The sequence below is a fragment of the Pseudophryne corroboree genome, chromosome 9 (assembly GCF_028390025.1).
Source record: "Pseudophryne corroboree isolate aPseCor3 chromosome 9, aPseCor3.hap2, whole genome shotgun sequence".
Taxonomy (NCBI): Eukaryota; Metazoa; Chordata; class Amphibia; order Anura; family Myobatrachidae; genus Pseudophryne; species Pseudophryne corroboree.
In genome coordinates this window covers 120,676,546-120,693,280 of record NC_086452.1, presented here as the reverse complement: position 1 = coordinate 120,693,280, position 16,735 = coordinate 120,676,546, and the positions used below count along the sequence as shown (strand labels likewise).

At 45.9% G+C, this 16,735-nt stretch overlaps 1 protein-coding gene across 1 annotated transcript in view; it reads right to left on the bottom strand.

Annotated features, from left to right (window-relative positions):
- Positions 1 to 9,945: 9,945 nt before the first annotated feature.
- Positions 9,946 to 16,735, bottom strand: part of LOC134957712 (ADAMTS-like protein 2) — an 86,776-nt gene continuing 79,986 nt past the window's right edge. The window contains exon 16 of the mRNA XM_063939809.1: positions 9,946 to 10,981. Within this exon, the coding sequence (XP_063795879.1) occupies positions 10,863 to 10,981 (119 nt within the window). The 3' untranslated portion in view covers positions 9,946 to 10,862. The remainder of the gene's footprint in view (positions 10,982 to 16,735) is intronic.

Genomic DNA, 16,735 nt, shown 5'->3' with positions numbered 1-16,735 from the left:
AGTAGCCGCAGGCACTACAATAGGTTGGTTCAAGTGAAAAGCTGATACCACCTTAGGGAGAAACTGGGGACGAGTCCTCAATTCTGCCCTATCCATATGGAAAATCAGATAAGGGTTTTTGCATGACAAAGCCGCCAATTCTGAAACACGCCTGGCCGAAGCCAAGGCCAATAACATGACCACTTTCCACGTGAGATCTTCAGTGGTTCAAACCAATGTGATTTTAGGAAATTCAACACCACGTTGAGATCCCAGGGTGCCACTGGAGGCACAAAAGGGGGCTGAATATGCAGCACTCCTTTTACAAATGTCTGAACTTCAGGTAGTGAAGCCAGCTCTTTTTGGAAGAAAATCGACAGAGCCGATATCTGCACCTTAATGGAGCCTAATTTTAGGCCCATAGACACTCCTGCCTGTAGGAAGTGCAGAAATCGACCCAGCTGAAATTCCTCTGTTGGGGCCTTATTGGCCTCACATCAAGCAACATATTTCCGCCATATGCGGTGATAATGTTTTACAGTTACATCTTTCCTGGCTTTAATCAGCGTAGGAATGACATCCTCCGGAATGCCTTTCTCCTTTAGGATCCGGTGTTCAACCGCCATGCCGTCAAACGCAGCCGCGGTAAGTCTTGGAACAGACAGGGCCCCTGCTGCAGCAGGTCCTGTCTGAGCGGCAGAGGCCATGGGTCCTCTGAGATCATCTCTTGAAGTTCCGGGTACCACGCTCTTCTTGGCCAATCCGGAACCACGAGAATTGTCCTTACTCCTCGTTTTCTTATTATTCTCAGTACCTTTGGTATGAGAGGCAGAGGAGGGAACACATAAACCGACAGGTACACCCACGGTGTCACTAGAGCGTCCACCGCTATCGCCTGAGGGTCCCTTGACCTGGCGCAATATCTCTCTAGTTTTTTGTTTAGGCGGGACGCCATCATGTCCACCTGTGGCCGTTCCCAACGATTTACAATCAGTGTGAAGACTTCTGGATGAAGTCCCCACTCTCCCGGGTGGAGATCGTGTCTGCTGAGGAAGTCTGCTTCCCAGTTGTCCACTCCCGGAATGAACACTGCTGACAGTGCTAACACGTGATTTTCCGCCCATCGGAGAATCCTTGTGGCTTCTGCCATCGCCGTCCTGCTTCTTGTGCCGCCCTGTCGGTTTACATGGGCGACTGCCGTGATGTTGTCTGATTGGATCAGTACCGGCTGGTTTTGAAGCAGGGATTTTGCCTGACTTAGGGCATTGTAAATGGCCCTCAGTTCTAGAATATTTATGTGTAGGGAAGTCTCCTGACTCGACCATAGTCCTTGGAAGTTTCTTCCCTGTGTGACTGCCCCCCAGCCTCGAAGGCTGGCATCCGTGGTCACCAGGACCCAGTCCTGTATGCCGAATCTGCGGCCCTCTAGAAGATGAGCACTCTGCAGCCACCACAGTAGAGACACCCTGGTTCTTGGAGACAGGGTTATTAGCCGATGCATCTGAAGATGCGATCCGGACCATTGGTCCAACAGGTCCCACTGAAAGATTCTGGCATGGAACCTGCCGAAAGGAATTGCTTCGTAAGAAGCCACCATCTTTCCCAGGACTCGCGTGCAGTGATGCACCGACACCTGTTTTGGTTTCAGGAGGTTTCTGACTAGAGATGACAGCTCCATGGCTTTTTCCTCTGGGAGAAACACTTTTTTCTGGACTGTGTCCAGAATCATTCCCAGGAACAGTAGACGTGTCGTCGGAACCAGCTGTGACTTTTGAATATTTAGAATCTAACCGTGCTGGTGTAGCACCTCCTGAGATAGTGCTACTCCTACCAACAACTGCTCCTTGGATCTCGCCTTTATTAGGAGATCGTCCAAGTATGGGATAATTAAAACTCCCTTTTTTCGAAGGAGTATCATCATTTCCGCCATTACCTTGGTAAACACCATCGGTGCCGTGGACAGACCAAACGGCAGCGTCTGGAATTGGTAATGGCAATTCTGTACTGCAAATCTGAGGTACTCCTGGTGAGGATGGTAAATGGGGACATGCAGGTAAGCATCCTTGATGTCCAGGGATACCATGTAATCCCCCTCGTCTAGACTTGCAATAACCGCCCTGAGCGATTCCATCTTGAACTTGAATTTTTTTATGTATGTGTTCAAGGATTTCAAATTTAAAATGGGTCTCACCGAACCGTCCGGTTTCGGTACCACAAACAGCGTGGAATAGTAACCCCGTCCTTGTTGAAGTAGGGGCACCTTGACTATCACGCACTGGGAATACAGCTTGTGAATTGCCTCTAGCACAGCCTCCCTGTCCGAGGGAGTTGCTGGCAAGGCTGATTTGAGGAAACGGCGGGGGGGAGACGCCTCGAATTCCAGCTTGTACCCCTGAGATACTACTTGAAAGATCCAGGGATCCACCTGTGAGCGAGCCCACTGATCGCTGAAATTTTTGAGGCGGCCCCCCACCGTACCTGGCTCCGCCTGTGGAGCCCCACCGTCATGCGGCGGACTTGGAAGAAGCGGGGGAGGACTTTTGCTCCTGGGAACTAGCTGTTTGTTGCAGCCTTTTTCCCCTACCTCTGCCTCTGGACAGAAAAGACCCGCCTTTTCCTCGCCTGTTTTTCTGGGTCCGAAAGGACTGTACCTGATAAAACTGCGCTTTTTTAGGCTGTGAGGGAACATGGGGTAAAAATGCTGACTTCCCAGCTGTCGCTGTGGAAACGAGGGCCGAGAGACCATCCCCGAATAACTCCTCACCCTTATAAGGCAAAACTTCCATGTGCCTTTTGGAATCTGCATCCCCTGTCCACTGCCGGGTCCATAAGCCTCTCCTAGCAGAAATGGACAATGCACTTATTTTAGATGCCAGCCGGCAGATCTCCCTCTGTGCATCTCTCATGTATAAGACTGAGTCTTTTATATGCTCTATGGTTAGCAGAATAGTGTCCCTGTCTAGGGTGTCAATATTTTCTGACAGGGAATCTGACCACACAGCGGCAGCACTGCACATCCATGCTGACGCAATAGCTGGTCTAAGTATAATGCCTGTGTGTGTATATATAGACTTCAGGATTGCCTCCTGTTTTCTATCCGCAGGCTCCTTCAGGGTGGCCGTATCCGGAGACGGAAGTGCCACCTTTTTAGACAAACGTGTGAGCGCTTTATCCACCCTAGGAGGTGTTTCCCAACGTGCCCTATCCTCTGGCGGGAAAGGGAACGCCATTAGTAATTTTTTTGAGATTATCAATCTCTTATCAGGGAAAGCCCACGCTTCTTCACACACTTCATTTAATTCTTCAGATGGGGGAAAAACTACGGGTAGTTTTTTCTCCCCAAACATAATACCCTTTTTTGTGGTACCTGGGTTTAAATCTGAAATGTGTAACACCTCTTTCATTGCCTCAATCATGCAGCGAATGGCCTTAGTGGACATTAGATTAGACTCATCGTCGTCGACACTGGTATCAGTATCCGTGTCGACATCTGGGTCTGCCATCTGAGGTAGCGGGCGTTTTAGAGCCCCTGATGGCCTTTGAGACACCTGGGCAGGCACAAGCTGAGAAGCCGGCTGTCCCGCATTTGGCATGTCGTCAAATTTTTTGTGTAAGGAGTCGACACTTGCACGTAATTCCTTCCATAAAACCATCCACTCAGGTGTCTGCCCCGCAGGGGATGACATCACTTCTACAGGCATCTGCTCCGCCTCCACATAATTTTCCTCCTCAAACATGTCGACACAGCCGTACCGACACACCGCACACACACCGGGAATGCTCTAAACAGAGGACAGGACCCCACAGAAGTCCTTTGGGGAGACAGAGAGAGAGTATGCCAGCACACACCAGAGCGCTATATACCGCAGGGACTAACTGAATTATGTCCCCTATAGCTGCTATAATATTTACTGCGCCTAAATTTAGTGCCCCCCCTCTCTTTTTTACCCTTTTTCTGTAGTGTAGACTGCAGGGGAGAGCCAGGGAGCTTCCTTCCAGCGGAACTGTGAGAGAAAAATGGCGCCAGTGTGCTGAGGGGGATAGCTCCGCCCCTTTTTCGCGGACTATTCTCCCGCTTTTTTAAGGATTCTGGCAGGGGTAATTATCACATATATAGCCTCTGGGGCTATATATTGTGATTGTTTTGCCAGCCAAGGTGTTTTTATTGCTGCTCAGGGCGCCCCCCCCCAGCGCCCTGCACCCTCAGTGACCGGAGTGTGAAGTGTGTATGAGAAGCAATGGCGCACAGCTGCAGTGCTGTGCGCTACCTTGGAGAAGACAGAAGTCTTCATGCCGCCGATTTTCCGGATTCTTCTTGCTTCTGGCTCTGTAAGGGGGACGGCGGCGCGGCTCCGGGACCGAACACCAAGGCCAGTTCCATGCGGTCGGTCCCTCTGGAGCTAATGGTGTCCAGTAGCCTAAGAAGCCCAAGCTAGCTGCAAGCAGGTAGGTTCGCTTCTTCTCCCCTTAGTCCCTCGTTGCAGTGAGCCTGTTGCCAGCAGGTCTCACTGTAAAATAAAAAAACTAAAATATACTTTCTTCTAAGAGCTCAGGAGAGCCCCTAGTGTGCATCCAGCTCGGCCGGGCACAAAAATCTAACTGAGGCTTGGAGGAGGGTCATAGTGGGAGGAGCCAGTGCACACCAGGTAGTCTAAAAGCTTTCTTTTAGTTGTGCCCAGACTCCTGCGGAGCCGCTATTCCCCATGGTCCTTTCGGAGTTCCCAGCATCCACTAGGACGTTAGAGAAATAACAATAATGCACTGTAGAAAATACACCATAGTCCTGTGCAGTATAATGTAACATATGCATAATGTATAATTGAGATGGTGGGCCCCCAGACAGTGGGGCCCCCAGGCAGTGGGGCCCACCGGTGGTTTCCCCTGTACCCCTATGGGCCAGTCCAAGCCTGTGCAGCGCTACTGCTGCGCCGTGAGCCTCCAGAGAGTGATTATTAAAAATAATGGGTGCAGAGTGTGCGGTGTGGGCCCCCCTGGACCATGGTCGCCCGTGTGCACCACACACACTGCACCCTTTATAAATATGCCAGTGGCTCTTTTCTTTACCAACATGACTGTGCCTCATTGCACAAAACAAGCACTATAAAGACATGGTTTGATGAGTTTGGTGTGGAAGATCTTGACTGGCCGGCACAGAGTCCTGACCTTAACCCCACTGAGCACCTTTTGGATGAACTTGAACAGAGATTGTGAGCCAGGCCTACTCGTCCAACATCAGTGCCTGACCTCATAAATGTTCTACAGAAAGAATGTGCACAAATTCCCACAGAAACACCCCAAAATCTTGTGGAAAGCCTTCCAAGAAGAATGGAAGCTTTTATAGCTGCAAAAGGGGACCAACTCCATATTAAAGTATACGTATTGAATACAATGTCATTACAGTCCCTGTAGCTGTAATGGTCAGGCGTCCGAATACTTTTGTCCATATAGTGGGTGTATATATATATATATATATATATATATATATATATATATATACACACACACACACACACACACACACACACACACACACACACACACACACACACACACGTAAAGTGGTTTTGAGTAAATAGACCCAGGTAATGGATAATAATTTCAGCAGTGGACAACGTCCAGTTGAAGAGTTCCAATATAATAAAAATAATATTTAGCTCCATGTGTAACTTACTGTTAAATGTTGTCAATTGCAACCTAAGCAATAATGTGAAAATAGTTAACAATCTGACAGCTCTTTTGCAATCTTCTTTAATAAATTGAGTCTTCAGCTGGAAAACGATTGTAGTAATTTGCTGTGTTTGGACAACACTCCTCACCTCTCTGTTCAAACTGAAGATCCTGAATGTAGGAAGTGGATATAACAGACCTGGCAAAGGGATCAAAACTACACATCACACCAGCACACCTGATAACGGAGTACCACAAATTTACCCACAGGAGTCCCATCAATACTAGGTTTGCATACCTCTCAACTTCTGTGTTAGCCATGGACGGACATTTTTTGCGTGCCGATGGTGCCTTGCTGAAATGAGGGGGGGTGGCCTTGCGGCAAGGGCGTGGCCTTGTGGCAAAGGCCGCAATCACTAACCACAACCCTGTTTTCGTCACTGTTGGGGCATGGACAGCGCTTAGCGAGCTGCTGGTCATGCCCCCTATCCCTATCTGCCAGGGAATAGATGCTCAGAGCAGTGAGTGACAGAGGGAATCTCCCAACTGGACCCCCCACCTCCACCGCAGGACACTGAGACCCGCGGGTGGGACAGTGGGACAAACCATGAAAAACTGGACTGTCCCGCCAAAATTGGGGAGGTATGGGCTTGCTTGTACAAATTAGGACATATGAAATTATACAAAAGATAATTTGCGATGCAGTTTTCATACTACAGTATGTATATAAAAATAATGCCTTGAAGAAAAAAAAAGTTTCAAACTAAATAAAATGTTTCTGTTTAGATCTTTTATTTATAATAATAAAATACATCTTTATCAGCCATTTTCATTATAGCAGGAGCCGGGTATGGCGGCCGTTGTCTCAGGAATACAAAATTAGATTCTGCCATGGACCATACACTAGGATGCTGCAGCATTAAAAGTGGGTTCTCATCTCCCTTTTAGCCTCTGCGTTAGAGACCTACTGGCACTCCAGCTGGGATTAATCTACATCTTTGAAGATACTAAGAGATTAGCTAAGGGTCCTGGTAAAATAGCAGTAGCTGGAATGCCTAAAGGGATTTTCCACTTCAAATAAGATTTCTAGTGAATCCCCTCCCTACTTTGTTGAAAGTCCCTTCCATGAAAGCCCAACTGTTAGCTCTGTTTAGCAGGGTCCCATCACTCACTTATCAATTCATCCTTGCTTGAGTCGGGTGTGGTTCATCAAATCGACAGTGTCTAGGTCGACAATGTTTAGGTCGACCACTATAGGTCGACAATCACTAGGTCGACATGGATGGAAGGTCAACAGGGTTTCTAGGTTGACATGTGCTAGGTCGACAGGTCTAAAGGTCGACATGAGGATTTTTGATTTTTTTTTTTGGTGTCGTTTTCTTCGTAGAGTGACCGGGATCCCAAATTAGTGCACCGCGTTCGCTCGCCATGCTTCGGGCATGGTGCCTTCGCTCCGCTACCGCTTCGCTCGGCATACTTTACCGTTCCAATCGTAGTCCACGTGGATCGTTAAGTATGAAAAAATTCAAAAAAAGAAAAAAAAATGTGAAAAACTCATGTCGACCTTTAGACCTGTCGACCTAGCACATGTCGACCTAGAAACACTGTCGACCTTCCATCCATGTCGACCTAGTGACTGTTGACCTATAGTGGTCGACCTAAACATTGTCGACCTAGACACTGTCGATCTTCAGACCGGATCCCGCTTGAGTCTCTTGCGGTAGGAGAGATCCTATACAGCAATTCTTAATAGGACGCAGGTACTGATTGGAGGAGAGCCTGCTGGCCTTCATTAACTGCTACTTTGGATCACTCCTGCTACTGAGAGAGGCAAGCAGTGCTGAAGGAACAGGCCTCAGCTATAGAGAAAATGGTGAGGTTCCATGGTAGCTATCCCCACCAAAGGTATATTACAGGTTGAGTATCCCATATCCAAATATCCGAAATACGGAATATTTCGAAATACAGACTTTTTTGAGTGAGAGTGAGATAGTGAAACCTTTGTTTTCTGATGGCTCAATATACACAAACTTTGTTTAATACACACAGTTATTAAAATATTGTATAAATGACCTTCAGGTTGTGTGTATAAGGTGTATATGAAACATAAATGAATTGTATGAATGTACACACACTTTGTTCAATGCACAAAGTTATAAAAAATATTGGCTAAAATTACCTTCAGGCTGTGTGTATAAGGTGTATATGTAACATAAATGCATTCTGTGCTTAGATTTAGGTCCCATCACCATGATATCTCATTATGGTATGCAATTATTCCAAAATACGGAAAAATCCCATATCCAAAATACCTCTGGTCCCAAGCATTTTGGATAAGGGAGACTCAACCTGTATAGGGAAAATGGGGATTTACTAAATATCATATTTATAGTGACAAATGCCTTTCCGGCTACCCATCCTACCCACCCATCCAGCACAGTGCTACAAATACAGGGGCCGATGTATTAACCTGGTGAAGGCATAAGGAAGTGATAAACCAGTGATATGAGCAAGGTGATAAAGGCACCAGCCAATCAGATCCTAACTGTTAATTTACATATTGGAGCTGATTGGCTGGTGCCTTTATCACCTTGCACATATCACTGGTTTATCACTTCCTTATGCCTTCTCCAGGTTAATACATCTGCCCCACAGTACCTGAATAACCAATATATGTCCGGGCGCAACACTGTCGTTTGCATGCACCCAAATATATAAATAGGATGCAAAATAATACACACCGCAACAGAAATGGATACTATAGTTCAGCATTGCTTGTACTGATTCTTTGCATTGACACTTTCCCATGAAATGCCCTTTTCTTCTTTTTAAGTCATTACGTTGAGATCAGAACTTTCTAATTTTTAGCAAAGACAGTTTTGGGTAGTGTCCAGGATCCCGAGGATCAATTTTGAGCATTGTTTGTTTTTTTTCTGTTGCAAATGTCATGTTTGGTGTGCATTATATTGCATTATGACACAGTACTTATAAACCACAGAAACAACAGCTACAAAACAGAAAGACATTTTCGTAAACATCCGTTGCACCGCGTAGCACCATTTTGAAAATAAAAATTAAGGTAACAGTATTTGCTATCACTCTATACTTGAAACTTTTACAGATTACTTGCTGACTGTGGTACTGCAAAACAGATTGTTCCCATATTATGTGTTATGTCCCCAGTGCTGACTGACAGTATTATCATGGTAATACAGTACTGTGTTACTGTATCATAGTACATTCTGCTATCATAGGATAGCACATTATTGTAAGACATGAAATAGTCTCGGAAAGATGGAATCAGGGAACTATAAGAAATGGAGGAAGTTTTCTAGACATTACAGCAGGGGCGTTTTAAGAGAGGAGGAGGTCCGTGTGAAGCCTCCTCCATCCATACCCCCTCCTCTTTAGCTGGCAGTGCTGTGCAAAGTCTGACCACTAGGAGCTCAGACTCTACTGCGCATGCACAAATCACCGGGAAAATGGCCGCACAACATTTTCCCGGGGATTTGTGCTCTGCTGCTGCTGCCACTGACGGGGACACTGGAGAAGGGAGTGTAAATAAATGGGTGCAGTGTGGGCCCCCCTGTATTCAGGAGCCCATGTGCACCACACAAACTGCACCCACTATAGACACGCCTGTGCATTACAGTCAGGTCTATAAACCTAAAATGATGTAAGTCAATGGGGCAGATGTACAAAGCAGTAATAAAACTGGAGAAGTGAGCCAGTGGAGAAGTTGCATATGGCAACCAATCAGCATTGACGTAACATTTATAATTTGCATACTATAAAAGTATACAGAGCAGCTGATTGGTTGCTATGGGCAAGTTCTTAGCTGGCTCACTTCTCCACTTTTATCACTGCTTAGTACATCTCCCCCAATAAGATAGACTATTGTATTAAACCTACATTTAACAGCCTGTGAAATGACAGAAGCTGATTAGTACAATTTCTCTCCACTTTATCTCTCTCCAGGGCTTGATACATCTCCCCTGGAATGTTTTATAATTTCCCCACACCTGGTATAAGCACTTGTTCTCTGGCGGTATATTTACTAAACAGCGGGTTTAAAAAAGTAATCGATTATAGGCGGCTTTGACAGCTGGATCTAAAATAGCAGTAACAAGCCTGATTTAGCATTTATTACTTACTACAGGTTGAGTATCCCTTATCCAAAAGCCCACATTTTTGGGTCCCCTACTGAGATAATGACATATATATTATATATTATGTGTATATATAGATATATTATATAGATATATAATATAATATTATATCATTATCTTAGTAGGGGAGCCAAAAATGTGTGATTTTGAATTTTGGATAAGGGATACTCAACCTGTATTGTCGTTTTAAACACAGCAGACATACTGTAGCTGCCATCATAAGATGGTGTTGAAACCCCGCTGTTCAGTAACTATACCACCTGGTGCAAGATCTTGTTCACAAACTCCCCATATCTGGTGCAAACTCTATTCCGATTCGGTTTGTAATAATAGGTTAACCTTATGGATGCCAAGTTTTTAAAGCCATATGAGGGAAAATGAAATTGGGCTACAAAGCTGTGGTTTGAATCAGGAAGGAACTCCTTAGCGCAATCTCCCTGTGCTTGCCCCAGTACATAATGCCAAAGTTTTATATATTTATAACAAACAAAAACTGTACTTTGTCACAATAACACTGTTTGCAGACTCATTGGGGGGAATGTAATAGCCTGCGAGAAGCAGGAAGTGCGAGACTTTGTGCAAGTTTTTTAAAGTTGCAATTATTTAAACAGCAAGAACAGGTTGGTGATGCCGTGTAAATGATTTCTGCTTTAAAAAACAAAAACGGAGAACACGCACAAAGTCTCGCACTTCCTGCTTCTTGCAGGCAATTACAGTACATTCCCCCCATTGTCTCTGTTGGGATAATTATAACAGAAGCAGGCATGGGTAACCTGTGGCGCTCCAATTACTGAAGCAGGAGACACAGATTGCCTAAGCTTGCAATAGAGGCATCTCAGGCGCATTCACATAAACAGAACAGCAGGTTGATCACTAGGCACTGTAAAATTATATTACAATGAAGAGGTAAAAATAACCGCTGTCACACACCTTCATCTACCATCTAAAGCCCCCCAATAGTGTGTTCATAGGGTTATTAATAGGAGCACCAGGCACAATCCAAAATGTACAGAATTCACAAACATAAAGAAGAAAAGGGAGCCACAGTCAGGAGGCTTTTCCCCCACAGGCTCGGCAGCAGGCCTTCCGGTAATACCAGTGTGAACACAGCTTCACCTTCAAAACCAGGGAACAGTTAGCAGTTGCCTTGTCTTCACAGCTTTCATCTGGATGAACAGGAGAAAATAATGGTTAACACTGGTGACCAAAGCTATAGTTTCGTACCTGCACCAATTTACACCTGAGAGATTACATGTAATTCAGTTGAAAAAGTCCCATAATCAATACATCCTTTGTCAACCATCCATGACCCAAGTGCACTGTCCTCCACAAACATGTGTCCTGTCGGGATCAGTATGATTTGCCAATGTACGGGATGCCAGATGTCAGTATACAGACAGAGGCATCCCGTCCATCATAATCCCAACAGCCCCCCATTACGACCCCTAACCTTCACCTTTTCCCTATCCTAACCCTACCTTGGGGGTGCCCAACCTTACCCTCCCTGGTGGTGCCTAACCCTAACCATCCCCGCTTGGTGTCTAACCCTAACCCTCCCCTCCCTGCTGCCTAAACCTAACCTGATGCCTAACCCTTGCCTACTTCTCTAAATGCCTAAACCCACACCTTCCTCCCCAGTCCTTAACCCTAACCTTCCCATTCCTGCTCCCTAATGCTAACCCCCCTTCTCCTGTCTAAACCTAACCTCCCCCCCCCCACACACACACACCAGCGCGTCGTGCTGTGAAGACGACCGCGATCCTGAGTGACGTCAGTATGTAGATGCCGGCATTGCGTCCTCCTTCGGGATCCCGGCGTTGGTATATTGACAACCGGGATCCCATCCATCGGGAAGCTAATTGCTTTGCGTCCTGTCAGCTAATCCCCAGCACTGTGCATTCATTCAACCAATGTTAGGACAAAGTTATGGAGCACCACAGTCAAGGCACCGCACAGTGCATAAGACTAATAGGGCATGGTGCACTACAGTTTGTACAGTTGCCTCTATATTTCCACCATGGCACAAGTGTTTGCCAAGCAAGCTGCCATCATTTGCAAAAGGAGCTGCAATTTGTACCAGCTAAGAGGAGGAGTGTAGATGTATAATGTAGACTCCCTAGGGCACCTAGTTCTGTGACATATCAAGAGTGCGGAGGGTGAATTTTCAGTTCCAGATGTACTTGGCTAGGAAGCGAATGTATTTGTGCAATTTTTCCAATGTAAAAAAATATAAGCTTAAAACACATTTAATTGGAGATGAGCGGTTCGGTTTTGACTTGGCTCTTTTTGCTAATATAGCGCAAGTTCGGAATTGAAAATGTTATCTTATTGGCTATCCAAACCATGTGAGAGTCAGAGAGCCAATAAGATGATGTCTTCAGATCCGAATGTAGCCGAGTCAAAACTCATCTCTGCTTTTAATAGAGAGCAGCCACTCTCCACCTACGCTACAACCAGGCTGCCAGCACGGATATCTGATAAGTCTCCAATGTGCATAGGCGTGCGCAGGACATTTTATTAGGGGGTGCACGATTAGAAGAGCGTGTTTAGCACAGCCTATTGGCCATGTCTAACACCACCTAATGGGCGTGTCTAGCACCACCTATCAGGCGTATAATATAGAGAATTGATGCACAGATATCTATCTATCTATCTATCTATCTATCTATCTATCTATCTATAAAATCTGTTTAATATATGTTAAATTTGTATATTTTATTACCATAGATTATATCCTAATCTCTCAAAATATATATTGATATTGAATTTGAACTTGTCCTCCTCCAAGAGGAACGCTGTATTCTGTGGCGTTGGCACATGATGAGGAGAGAAAGAGCGTGGGTGGGAGCATGAGCGGGCATGCACGCGGCATGACATCATCACAACACGTCCCACAGGTTAGAGGAACTGGGAGTAGGATTACGTCAGTGATGCTGCGCCATACAAATGAATGACAACCAGACTGAGCGGAGGGGGTGGCGGTCGCAATGGGCGGGAGGACAGAAATGAGCACACTCGGCGATCGCCGATATTGCAGTAGCAGGTGTGAGGGGGTGACAGACATTAGGGGGTGCCTGTGCGCACCAGGCACCCCCCATGCGCACGCCTATGCCAATGTGCAGATCTATCTGGCCTAGAACTCTTATAAGTCTGAAATGAGTAATTAGGAGACTTGTGTGACCAAAAGCCTGCACAGACTGTAAAATCTCTAGCATGTTTATTTTTATAGGTAAAAGAATTTATAAAGTTAGTCCACATGAGACCCACAACAGCATGCTTGCCTTCATAATGCATGGTTACATTCATGTGAAACAGCTGTTGGTAAGTGATCTTTCTGTGATGCTATAGGAGCTATCTATTGCAGTGTGCTGAGCTTCACAACTGCTCTTTTGTAGTGGGTTAGTGTTAAATTAAACACTATGGGGTTATTCAGAGTTGTTAGCAAACCCAAAAAGTTAGCAATTGGGCAAAACCATCTGCAAAGCAGGTGGGGCAGATGTAACGTGTGCAGAGAGAGTTAGATTTGGGTGGGATGTGTTCAAACTGAAATTAAATTGCAGTGTAAAAATAAAGCAGCCAGTATTTACCCTGCACAGAAACAATATAACCATTCCAAATCTAAACCTCTCTGCACATGTTACATCTGCCCCACATACAGTACAACATGGGGGCTAATTCAGACCTGATCGCTGCTGTGCGTTTTCGCATAGCATCGATCAGGTCTGAACTGCGCATGCGCCGGCGCATGCCAGACAGCCGACGGCTGTCTCGGCCCTGCGATCGCCTCTGCCTGATTGACAGGAAGAGGTGGTTGCTTTGTAGGAGGGGGTGGGCCGGCGGTGTTTTGCCGCCGTTTAGGGGGTGCGGTCCGGGCAATGAAGGCGTGCCCGGACCATTGGGGGAGCAGACAGCGGCGGCTGCATAACGTCAAAGCGACAAGTAACTCCTGCCAGCACGCAGGAGCTGCGCTGGTAGGGAGCTACTCTTCCAGTACAAAAGCATCTCCGCTGTGCGATGCTTTTGTACTTCTGCAAAGGGGGGTCGGGCCATGCGGGGTGGACTAGCCGTGTGCTGGGCGTCCCCCCGCATGTCTGTATGACTGATCGTAGATGTGCTAAATTTAGCACATCTACGATCAGGTCTGAATTAGGCCCATGGTTTTGCCCAATTGCTAGCTTTTTGGGGTTTGCTAACAACTCTGAATAACACCCCATGTGCAGTCACAATTTCATCAGTTATCTTTCAATCTGACAAGCTGAGGAGGAAGAAGAGTGTAGTAAGAAAAGGGATGTATGCCAAACATGAGGCTGCAGAAACTCCATATTTAAGATTATGTATACTTGACAAAAAATGTGTTTATCTGAGTATTTGACAGAGCAATGTAAACTGAAGCAGATATAAAGGAAGAGAGAGAGCAAGTGATGAAAGCGAGGGAGAAAAAGGAGAAAGAGAAAGAAATACAATCTCTATGGCCTAGTTTTTTAAGAATCACTTATCGCTGACTGTGAAATCTCTGTACATGTTAATGTTTTATGTTCTCTGGGGTCTGTCTGGTTAGTGTGTTTAGATGTTTCCTTCACACACAATCTGTGTTCAAACTGTTTATGTTGTGCTCATGACATGTGGGATGACGAGCAATCAGGTCTATTTCCAGTCTTACTGTTTTTCTTCCATTTCTGCGTGGGTGCACCTTAGCACACTTCAAACTTATCCAGTTACTTTACATTTACAGTTCACCAAGTTTATTCATGTTTTATAGTGTACTTTTTAGTTGACAGCTGTAATGTGAATTGTGGTCACACAGTTATAGAAATGGTTTCTAGGACCAGTGATGAAAAGTTCTACATATTACCATTCTGTTTGTGCATTCAGTGCCATCCCTAAAGAAAGTACAGTTGGCTGCCTTAGGCAAACCCTTGGCACTTGTGACAGCAAGTGTATTACTGCTGGTATTGCAATTACAGTTATAACAACACATAGGGGTATATTCAATTGAAGTCGGATCCATTCCGACATTAATTTGTCGAAATGGATCCGACCTGAGCTATTCAATGGACATCTCAATTCGACTTTTACAAAAGTCGAATTGAGATGCGGGGGACAGCAGCACTACAGCAGCAGCTATATATCCGCTGCTGTAGCGCTGCTTTCCCCCGTCTGTCCACGGCTTTCCCCTGTCCCTCCTGTCTCACAGCCGCCGCTCCATCCCCCCTGTCACAGCCGCCACCGCTCCGTCCCCTCTGTCACAGACGCCACCGCTCCCCGTCTCCCCCTCTCTCACAGCCGCCGCTCACAGCAGCGTCCACCCGGCTCCAGCAAGCGAGGTCTTGCTTGCTGGAGCCGGGTGGACACTGCTGTGAGCGGCGGCTGTCCTCCAGCGCTGCTCAACCCGTCCCCGCCTCGGCTCTCCCCGTCTCCAGCGCTGCTGTCCCCATCTCATTCGGCTTTTTTTAAAGTCGAACTGAGATGGTCGAAAAGGGGGCCAAAACCTGACGGTTTTGGCACTGTTTTCGACACAAGCACGTGGATCGGCAGCTATTCGGCTGATCCACGTGCTTTTCGACAAGTCGAATTCATCGACTTGTCGAAAAATTTTGGGTTATATTGAAGAGGTCGAATCACGATTCGACCTTAAAAAGTCGAAAACTGCCGCCATTTCGACACACAGCAGCTTACAACTTCAATTGAATATACCCCAAAATGTGTGTATGATCTTTATTTCATCAAGCATAATGTGGGTGACAGCACAGACTTTCTGTATACATATGACAGGACCCTCGGATCACTATGCTGAGCTGTTGGGAGCTCTGTTCCATAGATGTGATTTCTGGACATACAGTAGAGGTGATTGTCAGGGAAACCCCACTAGCATCCACACCCTATCAGAGACTTACCTCGCTACCAATGCGTAGCTTGGCAGAATGACTACTGGTCTAAATAAGCTTAAATAACTTGCCTGGTGGTTCATTCAGCCTGTGATAGTTCCTGCTTCATGGTAATGACCTGCTCTCCTGAGATCTAACTCGCTGCTGAAACTGACATATATATAATTTAATGTTACTTACCTTGGTTATTCTTTTGATTATTGGCCCTCATTCCGAGTTGTTCGCTCGTTATTTTTTTTCCGCAACGGAGCAATTTGTCGCTAATGCGCATGCGCAATGTCCGCAGTGCGTCTGTGCCAAGTAAATTTGCTAATAAGTTAGGTATTTTACTCACGGCTTTATAAAGAAATTTCTTCGTTCTGGTGATCGGAGTGTGATTGACAGGAAGTGGGTGTTTCTGGGCGGAAACTGGCCGTTTTAATGGGTGTGTGCGAAAAAACGCTGCAGTTTCTGTGAAAAACGCGGGAGGGTCTGGGTGAACGCTGGGTGTGTTTGTGACGTCAAACCAGGAACGAAACTGACTGAACTGATCGCAGTGGCAGTGTAAGTCTCGAGCTACTCAGAAACTGCAAAGAAATTTCTATTCGCAATTATGCGAATCTTTCGTTCGCAATTCTACTATGCTAAGATTCACTCCCAGTAGGCGGCGGCTTAGCGTGTGCAAAGCTGCTAAAAGCAGCTAGCGAGCGAACAACTCGGAATGAGGGCCATTGTTTTTTGTCTCTACTGGCCCTGGAATAGGTAAACATTATACTGTCTGCTCCAACTCTTGACATTTATGTGCATTATCGGATTTCATTTATTCTATGCCTTTGCATTACCTACTACCCGATTTAAGTGGTTCACATTGGTATTGTATATATTTGCAGGCCTTTACTCTGTATATGATATCTGAATACTGACAGATGTGTCCTCATACATCTTGCCCCAATACGCCACGCAATGGGAGATGCCTGGCGTGAGTGAGCTGAGAGGTCCCGTGCAACTCCGTTAAGGCCAGGCGTCTTTTTTGCTGAAATACGTTTTATTCGTATT